The sequence below is a fragment of the Centropristis striata genome, chromosome 7 (genome assembly GCF_030273125.1).
Source record: "Centropristis striata isolate RG_2023a ecotype Rhode Island chromosome 7, C.striata_1.0, whole genome shotgun sequence".
Taxonomy (NCBI): Eukaryota; Metazoa; Chordata; class Actinopteri; order Perciformes; family Serranidae; genus Centropristis; species Centropristis striata.
Genome location: NC_081523.1, coordinates 13,321,874 through 13,347,108, shown reverse-complemented (window position 1 = coordinate 13,347,108; position 25,235 = coordinate 13,321,874). Strand labels below are relative to the sequence as shown.

The following is a 25,235-nucleotide window of genomic DNA, read 5'->3' as shown; positions in this document are numbered from 1 at the left end:
AATATATGGGTCACTGCATAAGTCAATTTCAGACAAAAACACAACACAGTATCAAAACATGATATGTATCATCGTTGCTTTTGAAATACCACTTTAAAAGTATGTTGTCAAACATTAAACATCAAAACAGAGTATGCAATGCTAATTGAAATGTTTTACATCTTGTATGTAAACAGAACATTTTTTATATAATGGAAACAATTTTGCTAATAATAATGATCTATTTGAGTGGACACTGGAAAGAATACTGGCATGAAATGGAAACAGGTTAAGACAGCAAGAGAGATGGAGGGAAAGAGTAGGTGGAAAATATGGAAAAGGGTGGAGGAGTAGGAGGAAGATGGGGAGGGATAAAGGAAATTAGGGCATCAAGAGGAGCCTTCCTGTGTTTACAAAGCATTATTGCAGCAGGGACGAGGAAGGCTTTCTCAAGCAGGCTGACATGCTGCTCCCAAACACCCTCTCATTCATTAGGATTGATGTGTACATATCGCCGTCTGCCACAGGCCGCACAATAATACCAGTACCATCTGCAGTGGGTGAGGCAAGTACGTGCCGGCATGCATGCGCATGTGTGTGTGTGTGTGTGTGTGTGTGTGCATCTCTGAGCTAGTGTGTGTGTGAGTCTGAAGTCTACTGTCAGCCATCCAGGGAGCCAAGCAGAGGCTACAGACCAGGTTATGTAACCAGTCTGTGCCAGCTGCGCCTGTGGCAGCCACTGTCTCAAACACCCACATAACGCACACACACATTTACTCCCACACACACACACACACACACACACACACACACACACCTGAAAAGCATACACAAGTACGAATGAGTAGACATTTTCTTTCACAAGAGCAGACGTTGGACAAAAAAAGTTCAAAAAGAATTAGATTGCATAGATGGCTGCACATGTAGTCATCATTTCTTCCAACAATTACACATGGACACTTTGACTATGCAGTCAAGCCTGTGATAGTGTAAACCCCATAGCTCTGTGTGAGTGCGCAAGTGTTGGCCCGTGTATAAAGTGGGCGGTTATTGGGGTCATTTTTTTTTTGTTGCAGAGTTGGATGGAGGGAGTGGAGAGGCAGGCTGCTCAGTCAGGGTGTATGGGTGAACTCTAGCCCCAAGGAAGAGGAAAAAAAGAGACGGACGGGGGCTGTGAAGGGTTTTGGGATGAGTGGTTGCTGCCAGTGGATCGCTGAAGGTGTTACATAACAGAGAGAGGGAGACAGAGGGGGAAGCAAACCGGGTGTGGGAGGGATGTCTGTTTAATGCTGCTCCTTGATTGCTATCCAGAAAAATGAGGTCATGGATAGATAGATAGATGGATAGATGACCTCTAATAAAAGGAAAGAGGTTACTAAAAGATAATGAGGCAAGTAAAGGATGCAATAACTGTGAGCTGGAGCATTACATTTGGATGATGAATATAGAATAGGAAGGAGAGCGGAGAGAGTTTGTGAGCGGGTCAGGAGGTGTGGTTGAGTGGACACAGCTGGGAACAAGACAGAGGGATAAATGAAAGGATTTAGACAGGAAGTGTATAAAAAAAGAAGAGGTAAAGATGCCAGGAAATGTGCAGTGAGGTAGAGCTGTAAGCCATCTCCTTATGAAACCCCCTCTGGCCTTAAAGCAAAGCCATACTGAGACGCTCACTATCCAAATTATGCATGAGCTTCTTTGTCTGTCTGGTTCTCCTGCAACGAACACACACACACACACACACACACACACACACACACACACACATTGACTCAATCCGTGACATTCCAGAGTAAACCAGAAGGTCGGTGTTTGTGTGTCGAGTGGGCGTTTGAGTTCCTGTCACAGCGTTTCTATCACTGTAGTCTTGCCTACACCCATCAATATGCCACTATAAGAGTCAGAAATACATGCACAAAAAGTGGGACAGAATCTCATTGTCTTTTCTCACATATTTTATTCTTACATGCCAACAATTATTTGCCCTTGCAGCCTCCTGTTCTCTTGTTGGGAAGATGACACTGGGCAGCAAATGAAGTCTAGACGTCTATGTACAGTTTACTATAGGTCGTTGGCTAAAAATGAAACCTGAGCTGTGCAGCTTCTCTTTCTGCTTCTCTGAGCTGCACTGCTCTGCCCTCACAGTCTCGGGCTTCTGCTCATCCTTTAGTCATGCAATTAAAAATAATTGTTGAAGTTTTTGAAAGCCCATACAGTTTAAATATAACCATGAGAGCAGGTGCATATCCATCAAGTGCAGTGGTGCGAAAGTAAACATTTGTCTTATGTGTGTTGATCGACGCATGACCAGACTCTCGCTCGGAGCGTGATGCAGAGCCTCAGATGGAGGATGATATCTGGGAGCCGGGTACTCTTGATCCCCCTGAGAAACTGTCCGCACCACCACCACCAACGCCGCCTCCTGGTTACATCACTGCTAGCATCATTCCATGCCTCACAGACCATCCCTAAGCTCATTACCACATGCGCGCGCATGCACGCTCACATGCCCATATGCGTCCCGACTTCTAGAACACTGTGGGTCAGAGGTAGAGGATCTGAACATCTTTTTCTCTATCTGTCTTTCACTCTTAGAGAACCACACATTTGACGGCAAAGAGAAGCCGCAGCAGGAAAAGCTGTGATATGTTCCCATGAGCAACCTTGGTTATTGCTGGTCTTGCCCTTTTGATCCCAGTGGCATGACTGACTGATTCTAATGCTGGGATGACAGTCTCTCTCTTTCTCTCTAAGACTCTAATAATCCCCTCCCTGCCTTGTCTCGCTTGCAATCCCTTTAGCTTATCTGCTATTGCTTTGGAAACGCAATGAATTACCAATACTACACATCCTCTCTTCCCCTTTGCCACATATTGTGGCTGTTAGAGGACCACTTGTATAATATGTCAGGCTTCATACTTCATCCCTGTTTTCCTAATATGGCACAAAGAGGACTGCTGCTTTGGCAGCTGCCATGACTATTAGGCGGATAGCTGTTAGATAAGTGCAAGGTTGTGGTAGTTTTTATTGCTTCGTCTATCTCCTCTACCTGTGGTACGTGTCTCTAAAGGTGTCGCAGCCAGATAGGTGGCAAGGGAAAAAGGTTATTTATAACTCTGTAAGGCACAGTTCTACCTGTTCTCTATGGACCATTCAGGACTTTTCTTCAGCTGTGATAGACAAAGGTAGGCTTATTGTGCTGTACTTCCTGGTTGACAAAAGCTGGACTCCTTTTGACAGAAGGGATGTTTTTGTCATTGTTGATAAGTGAAGTCGTTGTCTGAGGTCTCTGGGGAAGAAATAAGTTTTATATCGCAGCAGGTGAATTATTGAACAGGTCGGAGGTGTGTGGGGACATGGAGAGCAGGTCATGGCTGATTAGTTGGGTGCACACATGACTCCTGTGTCCGATGAATAGATGCCATTTTTAGCTGCTGATGTCTGTCTATGCTGGACTGAAGTGTTGCACTGGCATCCACGTCAATGGAATAGCAAGCAAAGGCATTTATGAATGTTTCATATGCTCTATTTATGGGGCTTGGGGTGGGTCTTTGAACTAGTTGCGAGGACGGGTGGACTTATTAGCTGACTACAGGTCTAACTCTTTGTGTGTGTGTGTGTGTATGTGTGTGTGTGTGTGTGTGTGTGTGTGTGTGTGTGTGTGTGTGTGTGCGCGCGCTCATGCGTGCGTGCGTGTGGGCTGGTTATGCAATACAGCAGATTCCTCCAGGAATGTTTTAGAAAATGGGTATTAACATGTGTTTTGACATGTCAGAAATGTTTGTAAGCAGTTTATGGAAAGGGGATTTTGATAAGCTTTTCACAGTGATGTGTGGTTTTAAAAGAGGAAGTCAGTTGAGCTGTGTACATAGCCACATAACCACTTCTGTCTTGTGCCACAGTTAAGTCAGGAGTTGACATGTGGTCAAACATGCAACAACATTTTTTTTGCCCCCTCTGTATAAGCCTACAGTAAATGTTTGACCCTGACACATGATGCACAACTTCCCCCTGGGCTCCCGAATGACCTAAAGGGTTAATTACAAAAGCCTTTTATGAAGGATTTTATCGTCTTTCTTTTGTGCTGCCAAGGTAGGTGTTTCATCACTTTGTGTTCAGTTTCTTCTGAAATGAAGATGCTATCAATGCATCAGAAAGGGGAACAGAAAGGGCAAAAGACAGATAAGGAGAGAAAAGGACAGTGAGCTCAAGGTGAGTCTCTGTCTTTCTTTCTCTCTGTGCTGTTACAGAAATAGCTCTGCGGTCCCTCCATTCCTCAGCCTGCGAACCATGTGTTCTGTTGAGGAGTTTGGCAGAAGCCTCTGTACACTGGTCAGTACAGCTACGGGTGCTTAGAGCCTTAACAAAGCTTCCCTAGCCTGGACACGGCGAGAGTTAGAAGCTGCTGTGCTTGGTGCCGGTTACTTTTGTTGTCAAAATGCAGTGTCAGTCCTCCCGGGATGCGTTATCAATGTGATTGTAATTTTCCATGAATACTGAATTAACCTCTTCTCCTCTCTCTCTCTCTCTCTCTCTCTCTCTCTCTCTCTCTCTCTCTCTCTCTCTCTTTTCTCCTCCTCTCCAGGGCCCTCTCCATGGATATAGACACAGACTATGAGCGGCCCAATGTGGAAACCATTAAATGTGTGGTGGTAGGGGATAATGCAGTAGGCAAGACCAGGCTCATCTGTGCCCGGGCCTGCAATGCCACCCTCACACAGTATCAGCTGCTTGCCACCCACGTGCCAACCGTCTGGGCCATCGACCAGTACCGTGTATGCCAGGAGGTGGGCACACACATACACATAAACACACAGCCAAACAGAGTGTGGAAAGAGCCACACATAGACAAACTCTGGTACACTTTTTTGACATCGTACCTAGGTGAATTTGGCTTATTGTGTATATGTATCACAGGGACAAATATATCTATTTTCAGGTCTATGAATTACAACTTAATTTAAAAAATGCAGTTTAACTCTGAGCATTGTGTTTTTTTTTTATTTCCTGAGTGATTGCATAATCCTTCAAATCCACTAAAAACAAAATCACATTGAAGTTAAGACTTTTCGACGTGCTTACAGAGATATGTGTTTGTGTTGCAGGTGTTAGAGAGATCTCGTGATGTCGTAGATGAGGTCAGTGTGTCCCTGAGGCTGTGGGACACATTCGGGGATCATCACAAAGACAGACGATTTGCCTATGGCAGGTGAGCAGACATGTACATAAAAACAGGCACACATACACATATGGTTTCAGGCGTTCTAGCAGTCAGAACCTAGTTACTGACCCAAATAACACAATTTCTGGCTGACTACAAGGTTAACTACCTTGCAACATGTTCCTTTTTCACAACTGGTGCGGCCAAGAGATTGCTTTGTCTTGGCTGTAGAATTTTTAAGACCTTGATACAGTTTCCTTTGTCTAATATGCACCAAATTCATTGCTGGCTGGTTCAGGAGAAAGTAACTTCCAATGAGAATATAACTAATCCATCACACCCACATGAACATGGCCACATAACATTTACTTACCCAAAAGTTGTTTTTTGTGTAATCCAGCTGCCACGCTTTTAAGTTGGCCTCTGCCCTCATGCTGTTACATCCTTCCTCCACCAGACATGATTGGATCATCGCTCTATCCTCTTACTCCCTGTCCCGTCATCAAAGCTGCTTTATTGGCATGAAATTCAAAAGTATTTGTTGCCAAAGCAAAATCAACATATACCAATTCGAACGACAGTGACCAAACTTGACCACACGACAGTAACATAGAAAACAATGTTGGAGATATCAGCTATAGAGATCTCTGTAGCTGATATCTCCTACACTGTGCAACTCACAAAAATGCAATCTATATTTAAAAATAGCACTACATGTAAGCATCTTTCGCATCATCTACATATATTCCATCTACCTATGCATATCTTTTATAATTTATTGTGTCTGTACATAGTCATACACCAAAACCAGACACAAACATCAACACATGCATGTGCACATTGTGGGATCTGAGAGTCCTCCCAGGGGTGGGGGGTGCACTTTTTGTAAGGTTTCACCCTGTCACCTTTTTGCAAGTGTGTCTGTGTGCCAGATGGTGCATTTGTACATTTGTAGGCTGCATGTAGTTCAGTTTGTGGCTCAGGATTCCTCCCCTCTGTGGTGTTCTTTCACCCTCTCTCTACATTTGCACAGCCTCTGTTTGTGTGTGTTTTGGTGTATGTGAGCGTGTCTGTCTGCATGTCCTGTATGCTTTGTAAGCCTGCAGTCAGCTGATAAAGACACAGTGCCAGCTCAGCTGTTTTCTGCCTCCCTGGCGTCTGCAGCTCCAGGCACCAACCCCCCTCTTCCTCCTCCACTTCCAGCTCTGTTCATACTCGTTCATCTGGGCCATGCCCTCTCCTCCAACCTGCCCTCAGACTCCTCTCCTTTACCTCACACCACCTCCCTTCTCCCCCATCTTCCTCATTACCAGTAACTTAACTCCAGTCATTAGCCTCCTCTGTACCTTTGACACACCGCTGCTCCTAAACCCTGTCCACTCCTTCCAACACTCTGCAGCCTTTTGTTGATATCAAAACTCAAAACATCACAGTGTTAGACAATACCCAGACTGTCACATGCCTTGTTAGGAGAGGAACATTCTGGTTTGGAAAACAATCTCAGCCAGAAAATAGGCTAAGCCAAACTTAACCTGAGCCAACCTCAACATTTTTCAGTCAGCAGAAAAAAAAAAAAATCTAATTTTGCTTCTAGACTCAATAATATAATATTGCACTTGTAAGCATTGTTCTTGCAAGCTGTTTTAGTAGCCTGTTATTAACTTTCATAATACTGTTGTGATAGACTTAATGTCTGATGAGGGGTGTCATACCAGGCTGTGTGATTGCAGAGTGATACATATGTCTGCATGAGACCCATTAGTTTTTTATTGCAACAGAAAATCTTATTATCTGGGACATCTCTACTGTGTTTGTGTGCGTGTGAGTGCCTGTTTCCATATATGTGTCTCTTCTTACATAATCTGGCAGCTGATGACCTTTGGAGTTTGAAGCTACCACACACACACACACACACACACACACACACACACACACACACTAAATAACCAGTAACTGGTGGAGCTATTTATTATGAATTACTGCTGGTGGTAAATTATTATTGACAGCAAACTGGACTTGTTTGTGCTTTCGGATTCAGATGAAACTATATGTAAATATACAAACATCTTCAGTGTTGCAAACATCCAGTAATAGTCCACACAGGTTTTCCAGACCAGACTGTAAACAGAGCAACGACATGTTCATACATAAATACAATATGTAGGTCATCTGGGTTGACTTGTGGGTTGAACCTGGAAATGGCTCTGCAGTTCAAAGCAGCAGTATTAATGGATTATTCTGGTACTAATAATTACCTCACCTTAATTCTCAGACTTATGAAACATGATTCAAGATTGGAAAGATTCCAAAGCCTTTTGGGCTACACTGTTTATATTTCAGTACAGTGCTATGCTAAAATAAAGTATATTGGCACACACTATGGCAGTACAGCTTAGGTTTTATAAAAAAAACCCTTTAACCACGAGAACAAAAGCACGTACACATAACATGACCTCAAACAAACTAAGCCATGTAATGATCCTTTGACAAAGTGTTAATGGGCATTCCTGTGTGTGTGTGTGTGTGTGAACTGTGATGTAATGCTCTGATAGTGTATATTATGTCCTTGGGAGTAGGAGCTTTTCAGAGATTACATTAGTGGGAGTAAAGCTGGACTATGGAACCTGTGTCTACACTGTAAAAAAAATTCTTTTTCATTTTTCATTTGGTGATGCATGCATTCATAAGTAATTCAACTTGTCATTCAGGTGCATGTTTGTAATGCTAATAGAGTGTTTCATAAAACCTCTTTCAGGATCCTTTCCTTTTTTTTTTTGAAGATTTTCAAACACTTGAAACTGTTGAATTTCATCCAAAACAGATGGGATTTACTCTTTGTCTTTTTATCTGATTTGCACAAAGTAAAATCAGCTTTTAAAATGAAATGGACAAAACTTGCAGACATAATTGATTCTCTTTTACAGTGGAGCCTTTATCTGCTCAGTAAATAGGCCATGTTTGCAGGAGCACAGGTATTTTGCCCACCAGAGGGGACAAAGAGAAGTGTTAAAGTGGTGTGCAATGTTGAGCTCAAGTTCAGGATGTGGTTTAGCACCTCAGATCATCTCATGTATAACACATGCTTGAGAATTGTCAAAAACAGGAATACATATTTCATCATCATTATTCAGGCGATCAATGATGGTTGATGTAGCACACTAGTTACATAAGTGATGTTAATGCGAAATAGGCCTTGGCTTGTGCTGCTGGGGTCACAAGCCCTGTGTTGTTGTGTTGTTTTAAGAAGTAGATCATTTATCAATTATAGATTATTTCAATGTCAGCATAGTTCTAGTACTAAATGATCCATCTTACTGGCAAAGCTTGATTTATCATTACCCAGAAACAGAAAAACATGCATGAACATGCCACAGACGTTTCAGCACCAGAGAACAGCTGTAAGTGTGACTGTCTGCCTGCTCAAACACATCGGTTGAGGAAATGAATTTGAATGTGTGTGTATCCTAATCTATTCTTAGCCTTCTCTTTGTGGTCCATGTAGCCTTGGAGGGCTTAGGGATATTTACGTAAGAGAGAGAGAGAGAGAGATGGGCCACACAGATCACCAGCCCAGAGGCCCAGAGGCCCAGACACACACACATACACAGTCCCGTCCGCCCACGCACACGCGTCTTGTGACCCCAGCTTTGTCGATGGCACTGTCCATGCTCCCACAATGCCTTGCGGTAGCTGAACAAGCTTCTTCCATACACATATCACACATGTTTTAACATAAACTGACAGGATATTCAGTGACTCAGTTCTGACCCCTTTTTTCTTTCTCTCTCTTCTGTCACCTCTGCTTCATCAAAGACCACATGTCTTCTTTCTGCTGACATGTCTTGCTCATGACACAACAAATCAGCTCTCCTCTGCCATCGTTTTCTTATCTTATCTATGGTTTCTGTTGGGTTTTAAGTACATGAGATAAAGACTTTTCTCCCCCTCCTTTCCCTGTAGGTCTGACGTAGTGGTGCTTTGCTTCTCTCTGGCGAATCCCAATTCCCTGCGCCACGTACGCACCATGTGGTTTCCGGAGATCAAGCACTTTTGTCCCCGTACACCCATCATTCTGGTTGGCTGCCAGCTGGATCTGCGCTATGCCGACCTGGATGCAGTTAACCGTGCACGCAGACCCCTTGCCAAGTAAGACATCTTCTTCTTCCACTTCTTCAGGCATTAACAGACAAATTCAGATAGATAATGCACTAATGTTGCTTTCAGTGAATGTTGCATGTGGAGTTGCTCCAGTTATTTATGATAGGTATTTGCAGCATAACAATAACTGAATCTCTCACAATTTTGCTACCTAACATTCATGTTGTGAAGAAAAACCTGTAAGGTGTTCAGAGTAATTTATTGGCTCCTAATTCTTCCATCATATGAATCAATAAAGATAAATGTTATTAAAATGAGTACTGAGATGAAGACAGTCTTGTTTGTGTAAATTGTGAAGAAGATGCTCAACTTCCTGTTTACTTTTTATACTTGTACCTCTTCTTTAATTGTGGCTTCATCTGAACACTGTCATCTTTAAAATCATATTTGCTTCCTGTCCCACAGACCAATCAAACCTACAGATATCCTTCCCCCAGAGAGAGGCCACGAGGTGGCAAAGGAGCTTGGGATTCCGTACTATGAGACCAGCATTGTTGCCCAGTTTGGAGTCAAAGATGTTTTTGACAATGCCATCCGAGCCGCCCTCATCTCCCGTCGTCACCTGCAGTTCTGGAAGTCCCATCTGAAAAAAGTCCAGAGGCCCCTTCTCCAGGCGCCGTTCCTGCCTCCTCGCCCACCTCGTCCCATAGTGGGCATCCCAGATCCCCCTCCCACAGACGGCGAGGGCCCTGATTCCCTTTTCTGCCAGCCACTGTGTACAGATGTTCTTTTCCTTCTGCAGGGTGGTGCCACTCGCGTCTTTGCACACAAAGTATATCTGGCTACTTCCTGCTCCAAGTTCTATGACCTCTTCACCCTTGATCTTGGTGGATCAAGCGTGGGGCCGCGGGGGGAGGAACAGGACAACAAGGAAAACTTGGAGAGTGGGGAGGAAGATGAGCAGAGCAGGAGAGGAGCCAAGGAGCAAGCTGGTCGCACTAAAAGCCTGGACATTGATAAGGACGGGGTTGATGGAGGAGTGCGGGGCCTGAATCGACCCCAGCTGCTCCAGCAGGGCTCTTTGAGGACTTCCCAGAGTGATAATGCACTCCCTTCACGAGCCCACTACTCCCTGGGAGCACTAGGGACTGGTCGAGCACTTTCAGGATGGGGAAGGGGGTTCCTGAGTGTGTGTCTGGAGCATGTTGATGATCCCATGACTGGACGACCACGACTCATGACTGTGGTCGCCATGGATGCGCTTATCCAGGAAGAACCATTCAAGGTGATGGATTCAAAAGCACCAAGATTACAAAATAGAATTTTTATACTAGAACCCAACTGGTCTGGGATTTTTGAGACAGATACCAATTTTAGAGTGAAAAAAATGACAATGAAATTACTGATATGGTGACAAATAGAGTGAATATTTTGAGCTAGAATGAAAATAAACGCTTTTTGATTGTGCTCCTATTTTGCACCTGCTTTCATAAATACAACTAGATTTTTTTTAAACATTATTAAACATTTTTATGCATTACTAATACAATATTTTGCATTGTCAATCTATTCTAGAATATAAATTATTTAACAAATAACCAACCTCATTTCGAAGCATTGTTTTCTGCAATTATATGTTCTGTGAAAAACATTTTTATATTGGTGCATTTCAGACAACATACAGTCATGGAAAAAATTATTTGACCACCCTTGTTTTATTGTGTGATGTGAATCAAAATCATTATCAAGAAAACCACCTTAAATTAAACTCTTATGAGCTATTTATGTGGTTATCATTATATTTGTCCAAACAAATGTACCTTCAGTTGTACCAGCCAGGCATTAAAATGTACAATAAATTGAAGAAAAAGGGTGGTCTAATAATTTTTTCCATGACTGTATACACCGATACAGGGCTCTAATTCATACTTTTCTAGGGAGGGAAAATAATATAAATTTGTTGATGTGAATATCAGAAATGTTATGCATCTTTTCATAGTTCTCTAAAATCTGTAAATCTGACTTCTCAATTTTCTCTGTTTCCAGGCGGTTCTCCAGTACCTGTACACTGGCAGTCTGGACGAGGGCCGAGGGGATCTGATGCAAGTGGCCACCATCGCAGAGCTGCTCGAAGTGTTTGACCTACGCATGATGGTGGCAAATGTCCTCAACAGAGAGAGCTTCATGAACCAGGAAATCACCAAGGCTTTCCACGTCCGCAGAGCAAACCGCATCAAGGAGTGTCTCAACAAAGGGACCTATGCTGGTAAACCACTGTGCCAACCATTCAGTTTCTCAGTACTTTCAACTGGTGTCATTGTCGATGTTTCTCATGTATGCATCAGTAGGTGTTTGTCTGTAGGTGTGTGCATGTGTGTGGGGGTGTATGTGTGTGTATGTAAGAGTGTAAGATTATGAAAAGCTGATGAGAAGAATGTACTAGAAAAGATTCTGCTAATTTCCAGCATTCTCTTTCAGTCTCTGGAGATGTACACTTGGTGTACATTTGATCATACTTGCCATTGAATATAACATATGCATTTTGTATGTTGTGGTTTATCTGTTTTCTGAACTCCTTTAAAGTCATCAAGTGATTTGATGACTGTTGTTTGAGTCTGCTCGTTTGTCTTGTGTTCGCTCTTGTGTGCTTCCTGTGTGTCTTGTGTTTGTGTGATATTGTCTGTTCCCCTAAGCGGTTGTGTATGCATGATGCCACAGCATTTGCAGCCAGAGCCAGACATCAGCTGTGTCTGAACAAAGCCTGTGTCACATTCACTTCTTTCCATACTTTCTCAGATGTCTTCATAATAATAACAATGGGAATCTTTCCTATAAAATGCTTTGAAGAAATTCTTTTGATAAATGAAGCCAATGGAACAATTGTATAAACAGATCTGCTTTATCTCATTTATGATTATTCAAGGATTGATTTAAAGGTCCTTTGTATTTCAGATTTAACCCATTACAACTTATTACACTGACATAGTTGCTGTGTTTCCTATCAATACTTTCTTTACCAAAGCTCTAGTCCACACAGGGTTCATGACCTACTACCTGCGTCCGCTCTCCTTCCCTTACTCTGTGTCAAAAGCTGCTCTGCCCTTCTGTCAATTTATCTCTCTGTCTGTCTACCTGTGTCTATGTCTCTGTGTGTGTGTCTGTCTGTCTGTCTGGCCTTCTGCCTGCCTGTGTGTGTGTTTGTCTGGATGTCTGCCTTGTCTGTCTTTCCCCCTCTGTAGCTTGGGCTTCTGTGGCACTCCACGAGATGAATGCTCTTTTCCCACCCCGGTTTTAGATGTGGTGTTCCGACTGGACGATGGCTGCCTCCCGGCCCACAAGCCCCTGCTCATCTCCAGCTGCAACTGGATGGCCGCCATGTTCCGTGGCTCCTTCATGGAAAGCTATATTGAGGAGGTGAGTTCAGATATAGCGGACGGAACTTGAGGATGGAGTTACCCTTAAGTTTTGAGCAGAGATTTAGTTTCTGTTTCTGTGTCCTGAAGTCTTGGAAGTAAACTCAGGTCAGCCATAAATTAAGGGCAATCTAATCAACAACAGGAGTAACATCTAATAAAAGACGAGATTAGGCAGTAGGTTAGAATAGGTTGCCTGGATAAGGTTTATTACTTTGGAGATGTCTTACCTTCATTACATTGTACAACCTACACATTGTTCCCACTTTGAGCTTCTGTTATGAGAAAGTTTACAGCTCAGGATGCCTTTTACCAGATTGACCTACAAACCGTTGTTTCACCTACAAATGGGCTTGAAGCTCTGCAGTTCCCAGAGCTCGGTAGTCCTTGCAAACATAATGAGCACATAAATACATACATACTTTGTAACATACAGCAGGGTAGCCAGCAGGTGGTTGCAGATGTAATTTCTTTCTCTGTAGTACGGCTGGACGAAATATCGATATAAAAAATATATCAATATATTTTTAAATGTGATATTGAATTAGACCATATTGCCTATATCGATATAGTTCAAATTTGCGCTGTGATCTTTGCCCCAGTCATGCTGCTTTATATGTAAATGCTGCCCTTACAAGGGTATATTTAGTCATATTTATGTCATATTTAGTTATTTTGTAATGGTCCTTATTCTTTTCTCATATAAATATATTTATTTCAGAAAAAGATTGGCATATTTTATTTCATAGACTATTTTTATTTAAGAAATTTCTTTATTTAAATGTGCACTTTATGGAGCTTTGATTTAAAATAAAAGGTACTCATGTTGTTATACAGTATTTATGTTCACTTAAATAAATGGTTTCTATAAAACTACTTGTGACCTGTCATATTTGACTTTGACTGAACATTTGCTCTCACTTTGATAAAAATATCAGGATATATATTGTATATCGATGTTCAGCCTAAATATATCAGGATATGACTTTTGGTCCTTATCGCCCAGCCCTACTCCGTAGCATTGTTATCTCGTCAACAGACACAATAAACCATTCACTTTTTAACAGATCAATGGTTCATTTAAGGTAATGCATCCTCCCCGCTTAATTTAAGTGATACCCCCCTCCCTCGCCACTCGACATCACTTATCGCCAGATCGTGCCCCAGCTATGAGAAGGACACACTCAGATGGGGGGAGCTATATTCTACTGAGCTTGCATGTCACATAGGAAGGGGAGCCAAATCTGAATGGCTTGTTATATCTATTTTCTGCCCACAAAAAAAACTGTCTGGATTGTCTTATTTCAGAGTCAGTAGGCACTCTAGACACATAAATATATGTGTGCAAGCACTGAAAATGTGAATTGTTCATGATATGTCCCAGTTAAAGTAAGCCCAGATGAGTGCCTCTTTCGAGGTCAGCATCCTCCAAGTGGTAGGTCTGATTACTTTAGGTGTACTCTCACCTGAGGTTCAACTTCTGGTCCCATGGTGCTCCTCTGGGGCCCCAGCCTGTGCACCGGACCTGACCTAATCAGAGAGGAAGTTCATGTCTCCGTCTGTCTTTAAGTTGCCGCTCCCCGGACTGTGTTGCAGAACCAGATCCCTTGGGGTATGGTTACTTTCAAGGTCAGCGGGGTTAGGTTACATAGATTCAGGCCCTCAGAAGGATTGGAAGTGATCAGACAGTGAAGGACAAGGAATACAAATGTTGTGTTTATCTGATTCAGTTTAGGTGTAAAGCGCAGAGTTATAGAACGTTTGTTCGAAGAAAACTGAACCATTTAGTTTTTGTATTTCCGTGTGCATGGCCTGGATTTTATTCCAGAACGCACCATGTGAGTGGTTGTGAAAAAAGCCTTTGCAGCTATTGTGGATGGTGGTGAAAACAGGACATCAGCATCACTGAGGGGGCACAGTGTTTGCTGCTGGTGGGCTGCCGGTGTCTATGGTTACTCTCAACGGTTCATGTTAGTGACTATTGTGGCATTGTTTATGGCATAAAGCTGGCGCAGCATAGAAGGCAGGTGCCCTGGAGACAAAGACTCAAAGACTGACTGCACAATGAAGCTGTCAGCACACTTTCAGTGTATTTATATTTACATGTAAATGTATCTGCATTTTTACATCTCAATTAGTACATTTGATTTTACATGCTAACAAAAAAGCTGCACTTACCGGATCAAATAATCATAATTAGATACTTTTTTCAAATCCCTAGTAGTCTGTTGGGCAGGACACAACAACTTTGACACAGCAGATAATTCTATTCAGTTACTCTAAAAGACAATCAGTGCTGGTGAAAGTATTAAGAGATGTTGCTATTGGAGAACAAAGAAGATCTGGTAATCAGAGAGGCAATTATTGTTTATTGATGTTCAGTGGAATCATTTCTATATGTTATAGTAGTTATACATTTATTTAAAGGTTATATGCTTAAGCCACCTAATCGAGTGACAAGATGCAGCTAAAAATGGGTCTCATTGAGTCCACTACCAAATGAAATGAAGCACAGTGCACTAAGCATTACATGTTAACAAATCAACTATGCACTTTCTCTAAATTCACTCATTTACTAAGTTTTTAAACAGGGGGATATTCTTAGACCTTTTCAAAGAAGATAAAAATGTTAATTTGCACAAAATGTATCAAATTCAACTGAGTGGGCTTTGGTTATTTAAGGACACAGCAACATTAACAGTAAAATGGTTTAAGCATTATGCATATTAACAGTCTATATCCTCATATTATCATATTTTCTTAGGTTTAGGTTAGATTATTACATAAATCTTTTATATGAAAAGTCATTCAACCTGCAACTATAATTGTGAGAGCAGCATGTGATCAGCCAGTGCGGTTCTATTTTCATGCTCATGGTCACACTTCCCTCCCAGTATTTTTAGGCTCACACATTTCAGTTTTCATGCTGTTGCATGGTGACTATTCTATTTTGTGCAGAACAGTATTAAGATAGGTGTTTCAAACTCCATTATTTGCATTGTGATTATTCTTTGTTGTATCATTGGTAAACAACATTGTGAACACTTCTTTCAATGAGCGTTTGTGAAAGGCTTCATGGGCCATAAGTCATAGTTAAAAAGATTTTATCTGTGGTGTAGTATTTAAAAACCATGAGTCAAAAGACAGGTTTACAGTCTGGGTAGGCGGCTACCACTGAGTGTGTCATGATACACCCCTGGATCATGTTTGAGGTGTGTGTTTTTGTGTTTATCACGTGAGTGTGCATCCCAGTGGAGTATTACAAGTTGAGAAGCTCCTGTCTCACTCAGTAAAAAGAGCAGATTTAACAGGACATCTTACCTGTGAAAAGCAACATTTTTTCACTGTAGAGGCAAAATGATGTCAGGTTTCTTACTCTATCTTAAACTTAGTATATTATCAGCGGTGGTGGCTGGTAACTCACTGTTTTTTCCTCATCCACACATTATTTTGAGTTATGACCACAATGTATTTGAGAATAAAAAATAAAATAAAATACATTTTCAATTCCATTCAGGTGAGGTTTTTTATAAGCCCTTCAAGGACTGATTAGATTTAATCATTGTTTTTCACTCACAGCCTAAGATTTATAGACATGCAAGTAAAATAAACTTGCACTAAACTATTAATTGAGGTCTAGGACGGTAGACTGAGGGGACAAAAGAACACCTGTCAGTACAGCTGATAGGTCTTATCCATAAATGTCCTGTCACTGTGAATGTGTCCACTCATTAATGCTTCCCGGTCCCAGCTGGGGCTTCAAGCTCTAGAGACCACCCTTGTCTTGGTGTTGTGACTTTTTAGTCGTAACGAGAGGTCGCGCCAAGCTGACATTCTCTTAATTGGCTGTGGTAGTGGAGGTTGGAGAGCGTCTCAGTGGGTACACTCAGAGAGCTCCTGGAGGGGTCAGGTCATCACTGTTATCATCATTTACCTTACTTCCGTCCTTCCTGGGCTTAGACTGCATTACCTGCTGCTGATTTTCTGTTAGTCCCATGTGGTTAGGCCCATAAAAAGGTTTTGGTCATTTGTGTGCATTTATATATATAATTCCATATGTAAAAGTGAGATACACTAGAAAAGCAGCATGACCACTGCCTTTCACGGCTAAGGTCTTATTGAGGGTATGGCGACATCTAGAGGTCATTATAGGTAAAAGCTCCACTAAAAAAATATTGCCATAATGGTTGTTTTACCCTCATGTTAAACATGTAAGGAGTGGTCCAGTCAGCACTATTAATCACCTCAACCTTTTGGATATATCTGTACGTATTAGGGCTGGGTATTGTTTAAAAAAAGGACAATACCAGGACCAATACTATTTCTAACTCATTCAACACCCCATATGCCAAATACACCACTCCAATCTCTCACATGTTGCATTAAATCAAATAATGCTTAAAAATGATTGGCTAGGAGCAAAACCATACAAATTGTATTTTACCATTTAACTGGAGAAGGTTCAAGACTTCTTGGGTTATTTCAGTTGGTACCTTAAAGGTATCAAATACCAAAAAACATCCCTGGTAGATAGGTCCTATGTTCATATATTATTTTCATTTTATTATGCTTGTGCATAATGTAATACACTGTCTTAGGAGAACATTGATAGTCTTTCTGGGTGACGCATTCGTGAAAAAGGTTAGATTGCACGGTTGCATGTGTGCACTTTGGGGTCTTTAGCATTAACCGTATTGCTCACATCACACGCCACCAGACAGTGCTTTCATCTGAGCCTAGATCAAAGAGAATCCAACCAGAACAGTGTGTCCTCTGCCCTTTACCTCCAAATATTACTGCACTGCTTTCATTGATATAACTGTTTTTCTGCAATCCACCCTATTTCTAGCCATTACACTGAATGTAGCATATATGGATGCAAACATTATTTATTACAAATATGAAAGTGTTGGAGATGATACACGCCTGCAGCTTTTATGGGCTTAGTATGAACTCGTGTATATATTTTCATGAAAAAAAATAGGAATTCTTGAAAATTGATGCCTATATTGAAGTCCTACATACAGCCCTTCCTTACTGATGTTTGGTGTGTTCTGGTCATTTTCCAGGTATCCATTCCTAACACCAGTACAGCCTGTATGCGTGGTGTATTGGAGTTCCTGTACTGTGGCCTGCTGACGCCCTGTCCTGGTCTGGATCCCATGGAACTAATTGTTCTCGCCAACCGTCTGTGTTTGCCACGCCTTGTCGCCCTCACAGGTACAGACTCTCTGCAGTGTTAGAAATTGCATTGTTGCCAGTAGAATTTTATGATTTATGACAGGGAGATAAAAATGCTTGCTCATGTCAGAAGTGCATGTAAACAGTAATACTGACATGATTATGTGCATTTTGTGCACCCACAGAACAGCACGCTGTGGATGAGCTTCTCCAGTTGGCAGCGAAAGGAGGTGACATTGATGGACAAGTGTTGGCTTACCTCGAGCTTGCACAGGTCTGTCCTTGCAAAACTGTCATTTAATTAATTCATGTATAATTTACCAATGAATAATTCTAAGTTTTATTTTTAAAAAACGATGAATAGTAATCACGATAGAGTCATCTGTTAGAATTTGTGCCATTTTTGTCTCTTATCTCACCTTTTAACTTTTACCTTGTCGCTTCTTTCACAGCTGTAATAACTCATGTCTCCCCTGTTTCTCCTTTTGCAGTTCCACAATGCCAAGCAACTATCGGCTTGGTGTCTCCATCACATCTGCACTAATTATAATAGCATCTGCCGCAAGTTCCCAAAAGACATGAAGGTTATGTCTCCAGGTACGTGCACCTCGCCTCTCTTCTGCCCTGATAATGTGCCTCTCCCAAATCCCTTTCACACGTGCAGCTATCTTCTCTCAAAGAAAAAACTCTTCTAAAGTTTGCTTTGCTGTGCTAGTTTGAACAAAACTAAGTTTTCTGGGTTAACCACACTGCTGAGGAATTATAGCATGCTGTGACTTGTTCATGGCAAGCATTTGGTTGCAGTGGGAGGGCTGATGCAAGGAAGCTAAGAATAAAAATAATAGTAGGAGAACCATATGATCCCCACATAGGCAACATCTGTCCTCATGTTTCATGAAGGTGTGAATACAGGGAATTTGACCACAGGGAAGCACAACAACTGCCATAAAGCCAAGCACTTTGTTCTCATAAGTTTATGTGTACTTGCCTCATTCAACGTCCTCACACCAATAATGCTGTTTATATTCTTGTGTCAACTTTTTTGGTGACTAAAATGATTCCACAATCTCTCACTGTTCAACATTCTTCCTTTACTTTATGATTATTTCAAATCTGAAATTAAACCTGAAATCTTTCAAGTCTTTTTTTTTTGTCATCTATTTTAATCATTTTTCTGTACATATTTCTTGTCCCCCTCCCTGTAGAAAACCAGAGGCACTTTGAGAAGCAGCGCTGGCCTCCTGTGTGGTTCCTGAAGGAGGAGGATCGCTATCTGCGCTCCCAGAAAGAGCGCGAGCGCGAGGAGGAGATCTTGCGCAAGCAGCACACCAAACGAGGCTGGTGTTTCTGGAGACACCCGTCCTCCTCTCCGCACATCTCCTAAAGGGTTTCGTCCACTGACTTCTTCATCCTGACCTGGGTCATCCCACCCAGGATAACTAACCCCCCTGTAATGCATATAGAGGAGGTCGACTTCCAACCCTCTATCAGTGGAGAAATGACTCTGAGTGTTACTATGCCTGAATGTCAGCATGTTTGGGGGAATGTATGTGCCTCTTTATAATTGTGGGTGACTTTATGAGTGCATTTTGGTATGCTTGTGTGACAAGTGTGGACTTAACTGGTATGTGCGTGGATGTGTGAGTGTATGTTTGCGGTTGGCATGATTGAGTGATGCTTCCGAGTTGAGTGCTTCCCAGACGCCCTGATCTTTAAGGGCCTGCAGCGTTGCAGTTGTCCCCTCCACAAGAGCTCTGTCCTTCCACCAGCACTCACAGTGTCCCAGCCTTTGAGTGATTGGACTGGGAGCAAGGGCTCTCTATCTCTCTCAGTCTCCTTCCGTCACATTGACCTTAATGACTATTACACATTGACCACTGCAGCTCCTCTCGGGAGCTTACCTCTGCCTTCACTTCTACGCAGACTGTTAGCTTGCACACGCAGACCGGTGCAGAACATCCACCCCTCTAAAAACCAGCACTGGATTCCCAGGAACTGACACTTAACAATGTAATTATTATAATTTTGCTATTATTTGACCTTTTTGTATATTTTGTTGCGCCTTCTAGAACACTCTTATCAGGGGAAATGGCGCACATTACTCCCAGGAAGTGTTGAGAAACGTGATTGTCATTGCAACACTGGGACTAATTTAGAGCCCAGGTTTGGGTGTAAGGGCAACCTTAAAACCATAAACAAGTTGTGATGCTCCAGTCAGGAGGCTTGATCACAGCTATTAGCCTCGAGTGTAGTATTGAAGTGGTCCTCGGTGTCCATCATCCACCCCTGCACCTTCCACCCCCCTCCTCCTGCACACCACATGTGCAAAAAAGCAAAACACAAGCTCTCCTTGATGAGTTGGATTCACCAATCTGCACTTCAGAGACATTCAAAGTGACCACTCTATAGCAATGATGGGGGTAAAGAGGGCTAGCCTTACTTGATACCTCTGCCATTGAGGAATGATGGATGCAGTATTAAACAAATGCGCTTGTAACGTCCATGACCACTTGGTTGCATTAAAGCACCTCAGCCAGCCTGCCTTTACACCCCTACACCACTAGGGGCAGCACTGCTCAGGGCCCCAGCATTAACCTTCACACTAAGTAACAGGAGTTTTTGTGCCTGTGATTGCTTCACTTTAGATTAAGATCAGTATAACTTCAATCCTTGCAGTGTTAGGAGAAAGATAAAGCACAGTGTTATTAGTGCATTTAAAAACGGACTGTACCTGACTATTAATTTTCACCTAATTCTGAATACCAAAGCTGTGATTCTCTTTCTTCCTCGCTTTCTTTATTTCTGTGTCCCTGCTTTCCTTGTTGGTGAGAAGGGATGGAGGAGAAAAAGAGAAAGTGGTTTGCGGGAGAAGGAGGCAGTATGATATAATATTTGAATCCCTCCTTGTGGTGGCGTTTTCAGTCTGTGGTGTCAGGAGAAAAGTGTCCCTGTTGGACATTGCCTTCCATTCCTTTTGCTGGAATTGAAAATGGTGCTTAAGACACAATAAGACAGTGTCCACATGAACACAGAGACACACATTATATGTTCACAGTTTAAACGTCTGTCTAGTTGTTTAGTGTTTACTTGCGATGACCGTGCAGATTATTAATGATGGTATTCAGATTTGACACATTTTTTTAAACCTCAATTTTTCTTCTTTATGTGCTTACAGTCTGTAAGAGGTCATAATAGGTCACTGATTTTTAGAATGTGTAGATTTTGATTTTACATACAGTGGTTATACCTTTGTACTGTCTTTAACTGCTTTTTGAATTCAAAAACAGTGTGATCTGTTTTGCTTCCTTGTTAACCAGGAAAATATTATTATTTAGATTAAATTTGCAATTGTGAGTGTTGTCTCAAAGGATATGATATGTAACTGCATATGAGAGAAAATCAGATTTTCTTATAAAGGGTGCTAATTTGTTTGGGCTTTAGCACCGAATGTGAAAACGAGACTTTGTGGTGATGAGTTTCTATTAGCACGTCGTTCTATTTGTGGGTTTGCGCCCCTCAGCTTTACCCAGGCAACTGTAGGAGATAGATAGATTGTGTGAGACATGTGGTGCGTTCTGCCGTTCTCCATGGGAGATGTGTTGAAGTCATTGTCGGCTACCGAAATAGAAGTCAGATAGGATCTCACGAGACCCAAGTGAGAATTAAGCTGATTCCTCTCTGAAAAGAGTGAAAGTGGAGTAAAAGTGAACAAGTCTCAGTCAACATTACATGCAACCTAAATGATTAGGAATTACTCCACAGATATTTCAGACCTATCCCAGTGCATTGCTTCGGGAATTTACAAAAGAGACATAAAGAGGACAAAGCTAGGGGACAGTTTTTGAGACTTTCATGGCCCCCTTTTAGTTACCCATAGAAGGGAAGGCAATTTGATTTATCCTATTGATGGTTCTCTTGGTCCGTGTGCCTTATAGATGGACAAAACTAAAAACTAGATTGGGATTTTAGCAGCATCTTAGTGCAAACCTGCAGACAGGTTCTGCAGTGGTTGACATGATGGATACAGTAGACAATGGCCATGGTCATGTTGGATCTGTATAATGGGATATGGTGTTGCTTTATGCACTCTCAGCCATTGTCCTTCCTGATTTTTGAGCAAAATGGAGCCATGGCTGTGGAGAATCTTTAGGGCCTAATGCTTGTTTTTATGCAGAAAGGCCTTAAATTGAACTTTCGTAGATTGTAGAACAGTAGATTGGTCTAATCATATGGCCTTGGGTAAGGATGTTTTCTAGATTGCTAATTATTTGGATGTAGTAGTCACACCATGGTGGGATATATCCACTGGTGATTGAGAGGTAGTGATTAAATTGACTTACAGGTTAATTCCTTTACTATTAAATTCAAAACCACTGACTTTGAGAAAGCAAAGCTTTTTGATGAGCACTGGCTGGCCTGTGTGCTGGGAGAGTGCAACCACTTTTGGAATGTGGTTAATTTGCATGGTGGCCTAACTTTTGTCATTATAATGACTCTTGGTGTTGGAATGCACTTTCTTCTTTTTTTGTCTATGACTATACCTTTCTGTGCTTAGCATGAATTGTTCCTTATGTAAGATTGTTTTTAAACCTGATGATTGTAGCACGATATTTCCACTTAAGTCTTTCATGATTTCCCACAACTTGCTCAGTGAGGAGCTGAATCACCTGTCCAGCTTCTTGTTTAAGGTCTAGTTGGCACTGAACCCCAAAGTAGCTCTGTGTCTTTATGCACAACTCAGTTTTATGAAATAAACTCAGCACAGCTCAAGGTAGCATTAATTTAAATCATATGTTGGGACATTTGCATGAAAAACGATTGCAGATGATCTCTTGCTGCTGTGCAGCTGTCCCCTCTGTGCTGTTACTGTAGTTACTAGAAACAATCAAGCTTATTCTTGTGATTTTTAAGATAATGGATACAGGGCCTAAAATTGAAAATCATAAAAATCAAAATTCAAACTAAGCATTGTAATGCACATATTATAAGAATGTCCTAAATGGCTGAAAGCCAAGTGTAATGTAATGTGAAAGAGGAATTGGGTAAAGCATGATGCATGTTTTTGGGGTTAGACAGGGACGTCTGTATATAAAGCAGCGTTTCTTAACCTTGGGGTTGGGACCCTGTCAGGGGTCTCTTGGTATGCATATGGGGTCGTGGGAAATTTCTAAAACTGATATAATAATATTTAATAAATTAAACACTGTAGACTTGAAATATATGTCATAATCACTATAATATTTATTTGAATATTTGAACCTCCAGTTAATTGAGTACTTATTGGTGAAATTTTAGAGTTGTGGGAAAAAGAGATGGAGTCATGGGCCAGAAAAGGTTGAGAAACCCTGATATACAGAGAGATGTGAAATTTTAAACCTTGCCAGCTTTATTCAGCTCTAAATATTAGCTCCACACTGACCCCTACAGGCCAAAGTCCCATTCTGATGTAGGATGTAGGGTTGTGTTATTCATCTGGATTGTCTTGTTCTATCTTATCACATCCTTTTTACTGTCACATCTCCTCATTTATATTGGGTGGAGTTTTCTTCCTTCTTAGCAGGCCTCACCTTCCTTTTTAAATGTGAGGCCTAGCAATTCAGAGAACACCTTGTTTTTAGTCTTTGGTGTCTCCTTTCCTGTGCCTTCAGTGAAATCTCACTCTTTTGGCTCTGTACAGGCTGACGGTGCTGCACCTGCAGCCTTCTGGGCTCAAAATAAAGTCGATTAAGCCAAGAAATACACACGTGAGCACAGAAATAAAAGTAGGCAGCTTTCTTTAATGTACAGTATCTTAGCATAGTTACCGGCTATTTGGGTCATAGTGATTACTTCCAATGACAACACAGATAAGGAGCTTTACAAGTTCAGTATGTAGTATCATTATGCTAATGCTACGCAACTTAAATTATGAAATGACCAAGAAACCCAGCAAACCAGCAGTTTAAAAAAAATAATGTTTTTGCACTGTTTCTGGTGCCTGCACTTTCTATTATGTAGCCTAATACAACTTTTTTGATAAGTATGTTAAGTCTTTATATTTACCAGTTTTCTTGATCAAAATTATAAAAAATATCTTATTACTTTTCCACTTTCTTGTGATCTGTTTCTCTCTAAGCCAAATTCAACGTTATACCCTATTGCTTCCACTATTTAGCTGCAATGTACTATGTTGCAATCATGCTTAAAGTCAGTGTATTTTAAGTTGGAGAACAGCATCTGTGGACTACTGGTTGGATAAAAGGCAGATATTAGCTGTGAAAACTATAAATATGCTTTAATGAAGATAGTTGTTATCCAAAGTACAGTACAGTGTTGTAAATTTGAGTCACAGCTGGAATTAACCTCTCACCTTGTAACTGCTCGCCACACTGTATGTATTTTCTAAGCTGGTGTATACATAGGATTGTGTGCACAGGGAGGCCCAGGACAGATGGGGTGTTTATATAGACATATGTGGTGTGATTAACCCCTGGTCTATACTGTCATTTTTAAGTGGATCGTATATACTGTATAGTATTGTTATGCACTTTTGTTTCCATTGACTCATAACATCAATCAGTAACATTACCTACTCATGTTATTGTGTGTATTACAAATAAAGGCAAAAGAAAAGAGCACACCACACTTATTAAGGGCTTTCAAGAAAATATACAACAATCAGAATGTTTTGCTGCTGTTGCAAAAATGTTTTGAAACTAAAAATTTGTAATATTTTTGAACCACTGTGATTTGTACAAAATTAAACAAAAACAAAAAAAAACTAAAGTTAAAAAAAAAAAGTTTTTTTCCTTTTTTTGCCATTTCAGTATTTTGATGTTTGACATGGATTTTATTAAAACTGTTAATCTTTTGAATTTGTCTCAAGTGTTTGTTATTGTGTGTTTTTCTGTATAATTTATAGAACAAGCTAAGTAGGTAACTAGCTACTGTGTAAAGTTAGTGTATTGAGAGGAGACCCCTATTTACTGTAACACCGCGCAGCACCCGGAAACTTTTAGCTGCACACCGTTATCAAGATGCTGACAAGTGAGTTGAACTACGGCAAGCGTTAATGGAACAGCGGAGCTGGAAGACCCGTCTGCAGGTTTGCAGTCAGCGACAACAGCAACAGAGAGAGAAAGTTGTGTATAACAGGACGGTGTGTCGGCGTTGGTCCGCCGTTTTAAAGAAATGTTTTACGACTTGAATAAAACACGTCCAACATGCTAACGCCATTCGACAGCGTCACTCAGGTGGGCCAGTCACCTGAACCGGAACACCTTATCAGCTTTAATGACCAAGTAAGTGTTAACACAGGTATATCAAGACACTTTTTTTCTGTTGCTGTCAATGTACTTGCACACAAATCGACATGCAGCTAAAAACCAAGGACAACAAATCTGAACAGGTAAACAAACATTTGACTA

The 25,235-nt window shown here is 41.4% G+C and overlaps 1 protein-coding gene across 4 annotated transcripts in view; it reads left to right on the top strand.

Moving 5' to 3' along the window:
* The window catches only part of rhobtb4 (Rho related BTB domain containing 4), a 43,811-nt gene extending 19,128 nt beyond the window's left edge, over positions 1-24,683 (top strand). For all 4 annotated transcript variants that reach the window (XM_059338117.1, XM_059338119.1, XM_059338118.1 and 1 more), the window contains 10 exons: positions 4,562-4,763; positions 5,082-5,185; positions 9,098-9,283; positions 9,701-10,520; positions 11,282-11,501; positions 12,531-12,649; positions 17,718-17,868; positions 18,015-18,103; positions 18,321-18,426; positions 19,035-24,683. In XM_059338117.1, coding sequence (XP_059194100.1) covers positions 4,572-4,763; positions 5,082-5,185; positions 9,098-9,283; positions 9,701-10,520; positions 11,282-11,501; positions 12,531-12,649; positions 17,718-17,868; positions 18,015-18,103; positions 18,321-18,426; positions 19,035-19,213 — 2,166 coding nt within the window. In that variant the 5' untranslated portion in view covers positions 4,562-4,571 and the 3' untranslated portion in view covers positions 19,214-24,683. The remainder of the gene's footprint in view (positions 1-4,561; positions 4,764-5,081; positions 5,186-9,097; positions 9,284-9,700; positions 10,521-11,281; positions 11,502-12,530; positions 12,650-17,717; positions 17,869-18,014; positions 18,104-18,320; positions 18,427-19,034) is intronic.
* Positions 24,684-25,235: the final 552 nt, after the last annotated feature.